Source organism: Netta rufina, assembly GCF_964035555.1.
Source record: "Netta rufina genome assembly, chromosome: 18".
NCBI classification, from domain to species: Eukaryota; Metazoa; Chordata; class Aves; order Anseriformes; family Anatidae; genus Netta; species Netta rufina.
The window spans coordinates 12,670,628-12,677,434 of NC_140142.1; the positions used below are offsets into that span (position 1 = coordinate 12,670,628).

Genomic DNA, 6,807 nt, shown 5'->3' on the forward strand with positions numbered 1-6,807 from the left:
TTTGCAGTGGTGGCCTCAGTGGTGGTTTTGCCAGGGAGGACATCTGCCCATGTGCCAAAAGGACCTACTACCACCAAGATGCATTTGGTGTTTCAAGCTGTCACTGGCAGAGGTCTTGCAAAGTCTTTCTGCAGTTGTGCCCAGGGACCTTCACTCCATTGGTCCTGGGCTGGGGCTTTTACTTCAGCTGAACCTGTGTCGGCTGTGGCACAAGCAAGACGCCTCTTACAGCTGTGCTCTGCATCTTCCTTCATGGTAGGGCACCACTCCGTGTCCTCTCTGCTCACAGTGTTTGTCTTAGCTCACGGATGAACCAGATTTGATCTGCTTGAGTCTTCTGAGGCCCAATCCAGCGCCTACTGCCTGCTGCACCTACAGCACAGTAACTATTACTTTCCCTTAATATGCAGATTGACCTGATGGGTGTGTTCATATTAATGCCTTTTAATTTCCCTAGTTGGAAGGAGACATATTCCCAGACTGGAGCAAGATGCTGGGATCTGCCACAGCCACTCAAAGTCACCGACTTTTTCCAGTCTTCCAGCCTGATTTTTTTCACAATGACCCTGCACAAGTTTCTCATAGTCCCAATGTAATTTCAAATGTAGATCATCTTCAAGAATCCACTGGCAAGTGTGCCAGGAGGCATGGTGCCAGCCCACAGGAACCCCAGCCTCCCTCACAGAACCTACAGACTTGTCCAGGCTGTAGTCTGGAGTTCCCAGGCTGCAATGACCCCCTTGAGACGGTTGTGAGTCGTGTTATTGACTTTCCATAGCTCTGCTAGAAACTGAGCTGCTGTTCTGGCTTCTTTGAGCTTATTTTGTAAAACTTCTGTTTCTAGGACTTGTGTTTCTATGACTTCGAACTACAGCTGTTTGATTTGTAACCAGACACTATGTCTGTGGGCTCTAAGATGTTCATGGAATCATATCATAGAATCATAGAATGGCTTGGGTTGTAAGGAACCTTAAAGATCATCTAACTCCCACCCCCCTGCCACAGGCACGGATGCCACCCACTGGATCAGGTTGGCCAAGGCTCCTTCCAACTTGTCTTAAACACCTCCAGGAATGGGGCATCCACAACTTCTCCTGGCAACCTGTTCCAGTGCCTCACTACCCTTAGAAGGAAGAATTTCTTCCTAATGTCTAATCTAAATCTATCTTGTTTTAGTTTATGACCTTTCCCCCTTGTCCTATCATTATCTACTCGAGTAAAGAGTCTTTCTCCAACCTTTTTATAAGATCTCTTTAAGTATTGAAAGGCTGCAGTAGGGTCTGCCTGGAGCCTTCTCTAGACTCAATAACCCCACCTCTCTCAGCCTCTGTTCACAGGAGAGGTGCTCCAGCCCCCGATCACCTTTATGGTCCTTCTCTGGACTCACTCTAACAGGTCCACATCTTTCCTGTGCTGGGGCTCGCAGCAAAAGTAGGGCCCCATCTTCCTCTCCTCTGGTTACGACAGTTCTCTTAACTTGGGAATTTCCTCCTCCTCTACTTTCTGAATGTCCTTTGGTGCATTCAATACCTTCTCATCTGTTTCTCTAGGTGATCCTGTGAATCACATCAGGCAGACCACATGGTTCAAATGGCACAAGCTTCCTTCTTACTGCCTTTTCAGTTTTCCAGTTGTAATGAGTAATGCTTCCCAGGTTGCAGTGGTGGGACCTGCTACTTCAAATCAGCCGTTCCTGCAAGGGCATTTCCCTTGTTGAAGGACCCTCCTTAGGAGTTCTGTAACATACTTTTCCTCCCTAACAAATGTATTGGGTTTAGGTCAGAATGTTTTGGTAGTGGGGCAGGCTGCATGGGTGGCCTCTGTGAGAAGGGACCAGGAGCTGCACCAGGTGTGGAATAATTGCTGGAGGTGGCTTATTGAGACTAAAGAAGCTGCCCCAGTTCTGATCAGAACCAGTTCCCCGCTCTCAAAAAGGGATCCTCTGGCTTCTGGTCAAAGCTGACCCAATAAGTAACGATGGTTGCACAGCTTTGATAACATTTTAAAGAAAGGATAAAGCATAAAATTGTTTGTGCAGCAACAGCTAGCAGAGGAGTGAGAAAATGTGAGGAACAGCCCTGCAGACAGCAAGGTCAGTGCAGAAGGAGGGCAGGAGGTGCCCCAGATGCCAGACTAGAAGTTTCCCTGCAGCCCATGGAGAGGCCCCTGGTGGAGCAGGCTGTCTCCCTGCAGCCCATGGGTCGCACATGGAGCAGATCTCCACACTTCAGCCCATGGAGGAGCCCCCGGTGGAGCAGGCGGATGTGGCCTGGAGGAGGCTGAGGCCCATGGAGAGGAGCCCACTCTGGAGCATTCCATTCCTGAAGCACTTCTCCCAGCTTGGTACTGATCCATGCTGAAGCAGTTCCTGAAGGACTGTGGGAAGCCCATGCAGGATCATTTTGGGAAGGATGGAATCCCATGGGAGGAATCCGTGGGAGGGCCTCCACCCTGGAGCAGGGCCAGAGAGTGACCATGAAGGAGTGGTGGGGAAGAAATATCACAGACTGATCACAGCCCCCATTCCCTCTTCCCCTGTGTCACTTGGTGGGAGGAGGTAGAAGTGGATGGATGGGAGGGAAAATATTTTTAGTTTATTTTCTCACTCCTCCAGATAATGCATTATTGTAATCTCCTTACATGCAATCTGTCTTGTCCATTACTGCAATTGTTGAGCAATCTCCCTGTCCTTAAATCAGCCCTGGAGCCCTTTTCCATTCTATATTTTTCCCCTCTTCTTCTGAGGATGAAGACTTAAAAGATCGGTGTGGTGGACTTCAGCTGCCTGTCAGCATGAAACCACCACAGTTTTCAGCCAAGTTATTGGCTCCACCTTTGAAAGAAGACTTGGGTTTAAAGGCAGTGCATTTAGGAGATCCTGTTATTACAAAGATGCTACGGGAGTGTCAGCACTTTTGTTAATGTAGACAAAACATAACAGAGTAAACAAAGCAGTTTAATTTCTTACAAGAAGTAGGATGAATAAAACTTTGTTTATGAGAAAGCTACTGATGTAAATGACACTAAAAATAAACATAGTAATAATAGTAATGTAAGAAGCACCAGGCCTGCAAGGGAATATTATGCAAATTCTTTGTGGAGAAGGAGAGAAAACTTACTATTAAGAAATTTTTCTGAAATCACTTTCCTAGCACAATCCCTGAGCTCCTGGTTCCTCAAGCTGTAGATAAAGGGGTTCAGTGTTGGAGGCATCACTGAGTACAGAACTGCCACCACCAGGTGCAGAGATTGGGAGAAGGTGGAGGGGGGCTTCAGGTAGGCAAACATGCCAGTGCCAGTAAAGAGGGAGACCACGGCCAGGTGAGGAAGGCACGTAGAAAAGGCTTTGTGCTGGCCCTGCTCAGAGGGCATCCTCAGCACAGCCCTGAAGATCTGCACATAGGAAACCACAATGAAAACAAAACAACCAAATGCTAAAGTGACGCCACCCACAAGGAGACCAACTTCCCTGATGTATGATTTTGAGCAGGAAAGCTTGAGAATCTGGGGAAGTTCACAGAAGAACTGGTTCACAGCATTGCCATGGCAGAGGGGCAGGGAAAATGTATTGGCAGTGTGCAGCAGAGCAGTGAGAATCCCACTGCCCCAGGCAGATGCTGCCATCTGGGCACAAGCTCTGCTGCTCAGGAGGGTCCCGTAGTGCAGGGGCTTGCAGATGGCAATGTAGCGGTCATAGGACATAACTGTGAGGAGATAAAACTCTGCTGATATCAAGAAGAGCAAGAAAAAGAACTGTGCAGCACATCCTGAATAGGAGATGGCCTTGTTGTCCCATAGGGAATTGGCCATGGCTTTGGGGACGGTGGTGGAGATGCAGCCCAGGTCAATCATGGAGAGGTTGAGGAGGAAGAAGTACATGGGGGTGTGGAGGCGGTGGTCGCAGGCTACGGCGGTGAGGATGAGGCCGTTGCCCAGGAGGGCAGCCAGGTAGATGCCCAGGAAGAGCGCGAAGTGCAGGAGCTGCAGCTCCCGTGTGTCTGCGAATGGCAGGAGGAGGAACTCGGTGATGGAGCTTCTGTTGGACATTTGATGTCTCTGTGCATAGAGACCTGCCAAAGAGGAAAATGTAGTGACAAATAGGGACAGTCTTCTCTGAGAAAAACCTGCTACACTTCTCATTAAGTGACTTTCTGCTACCTGAGACCTTTCTGCTGCTCCCTTGTTTGAGCTCTGATTGGTGTAGAATAAATTTTCACTGGGAGCACAGGATTCTGCTGTGGGCTCTGCCTGCCCTACAGTTCTAGCGATATAAGAACCGTGAGTGATCTCTGATTAAATCTAACTCTCACGTATGTTGACTTCACAGCATAACCACTGTCAACACTCTTGACAGCCAAATGGCATTTGTGGTTTGCTTTGTTCCAACTTCCTGTATTACACTTAGGAGATTTTATTGAGGGAAGTAAACCCTGGCATTTGTAAGGTATTCCAGTTGAGATTTTGTAAGTGCCAGGAGGCAAAGTGACTGTCCTTAGTGCAGTGCAGACAGCCAGTCTGTCTATCTTCCCTGGTCTCAGCCAGAGTCCACTTGGGCTCAGTCCAGTGGCCCCCATAGAGCCACTCAATTATTGTAGCCTCAGAAACTCCCTGGAAGGAGATCCAGCTTAATTCTGCCGCATACGCTGCATTGCACCAAGCCCCACAGGTTAGAAGAGGGTTTGGGCATACTCCTCCTACAGGCACATCTATATGGTGGGTCCTGGAGGGTCAGTGCTTGAGCTGCAGCTGAACACCCCATCTACAGGGAGCCATAAAGCTCCATGGAGATGGGAGAGCATAAAGAACAGCAGCAGAAGGTGCAGGAACAGAGAGAAATATGACAAGGCTTCTGCCAGGGACAGACAGACAGGAACTCAGGAGAGTGTGCTCTGCTGGAGTTCCTGCTGCTGAGTTTATGAGGCACATCCTGAATCTGTTGGGCTTGAGGGTGGACTGTGAGTTGCCAGACTATTCTGTTAATGCTCTCTTGATAATTCCTTCCTGCAGCTGTCCCTGCCTGCAGCTGGGTCTCTGTCCCCACACCTCCTGCCTGCAGCTCACAGCCCCCATCCCACCCGCTGGGTGCTCAGCTCTGCCCTGCAGACACCTCCTGGCAGCAGGGCTCTGCCCAGGGGCAGCTCGCTGGGGGCACATCCTAGAGCCCAGGTCACACAGACCCTGCTGACACTGCACAGGTAGTAATGGAGCTTACTGTGGGCAGTAAAGGGACTTGTTACAGTTCTCGGAATGCTCCTCGTGAAGGCTTAGGAGTCTTAGTATCTTCTTAGAAAAAAAAAAAAAAAAAAAAAAAAAAGCCTCTATTTTCAATTCCACAAGGATGAAGAAGAGAAAACTGAAAGCAGAGACTAAAGAAATATGAGAGTGAAGTTCCCTTTGAAATTGCCTTGGTGTGCTGTGGATCTGTGAGCAGGCTGCCCCAGGCAGCAGCCTCCCGCCAGCAGCAGGACCCTGCCCTGCTGGGGCGGCTCCTTCCACCCGCAGCTTCTCCCCGCAGTGCCCTGGGCAGCTCCCCGGGCAGGCTGAGTGCTGAGCCTGGCAGGCAGCAGAGGCCCTGGCCCGGCACACAGCCCCTGATGCAGCAGGAACCCTGCTCTGCACCACAGCCCTGGACACCCCTGCCTGCACCCCCGGCTTCTCCTGCCTCCACGAACTGCGGCTGCATTGCCCTCCAGCCAGACACTTACCAGGTGCAGGGCTGGAAGTCTTCTCCTGCAGGGAGCTCTGGGCATCCTTCCACTTCTGCCTGCCTTTAAGCACTGTGTCTCTGCAGGCAGTGCCCCCAGCCCTGCTGCGCTGTGCAGAGGAGCTGCTCCTGGGCAGAGCTGTCTCTCTGCAGCACTGCCCGCTTGCCAGGAGCTCCCCTTGGGCCCAGAAGCCCAGCCCAGCTCAGCAGCACAGCACCTGACCATGGCATCACTTGCTCTGTGCCATTGGGCTCCCTCGAGGTGTCCCCAAGGCCTCAGGGCTGACAGCTCCTGAGGGCAGCAGGGTCTCTTCTGGGGTGTCGTGTTTGGAGCAGACTGAAGTCATCAGCGACTGCTCCTCTCTGAACATGGGAGAGACTGATGTTAGAAGTGTGATTTGTGCTATTGATGTGCAGTTTTCAAACATGACGTTGTGGTTTATCCTAGCCGTCAACTCAGCACCACACAGCTGTTAGCTCACTGCCCCTGCAGCTCCACACCTGTAAAGCTCATGGGTTGAGATTAAGACAGTTTAAAAGGACAGAAAAGGAATAGATCAACAATAATAATAACAGCAACAATAACAACAATAATAGTTAAGTGTACAAAGCAAGTCATGCACAATACAATTGCTCACCACCCAATGACTGATGCCCATCATCCCATCCCTGAGCTGTGGTCCCCTTGACCCTGGCCAGCCTGCATGGGGATCAAATGTTGCGGTCCCTTGACATTTGTTTTAGGGTAAAATCAGCTTTCAGAAGGATTTGGATTATTTCCTTCCCTTTCTCAAATACTTCTGCTCTGTTGCCCCACATGATGATGTCACCAAGGTACTGCAGGTGTTCAGGAGCTTCCCCCATTGCAGGGCAGTCTGGGTCAGTCCATGATAAATGGTAGGGCCAATTGCTTTGTCAATCACCCCTTCCCTAGAGGGGGATCCCAGCTGCTTGGCTTCTCTGCCCTCTAATTCCAGGCTAGTGGCCCTGTTCTCCCAGCACTGGAGCAGCCAAATGACAATGTGCTCATCTAGATGATGACTGACATTTTTTCACAAATCTGGGATAGGGGTCTTGTGGTTACTGATACTGTTCTGATCTCT

At 50.2% G+C, this 6,807-nt stretch overlaps 1 protein-coding gene across 1 annotated transcript; it reads right to left on the reverse strand.

The window, feature by feature from the left end:
• Positions 1 to 1,458: 1,458 nt before the first annotated feature.
• On the reverse strand, positions 1,459 to 4,047 carry LOC311216504 (olfactory receptor 14A16-like; the record flags this gene model as incomplete). Its single annotated transcript, XM_084298030.1, has 2 exons — positions 1,459 to 1,556; positions 3,120 to 4,047. 2 exons carry the CDS (start codon positions 4,045 to 4,047, stop codon positions 1,459 to 1,461), a joined length of 1,026 nt encoding a protein of 341 aa, XP_084154156.1.
• Between the last annotated feature and the right edge of the window lie 2,760 nt (positions 4,048 to 6,807).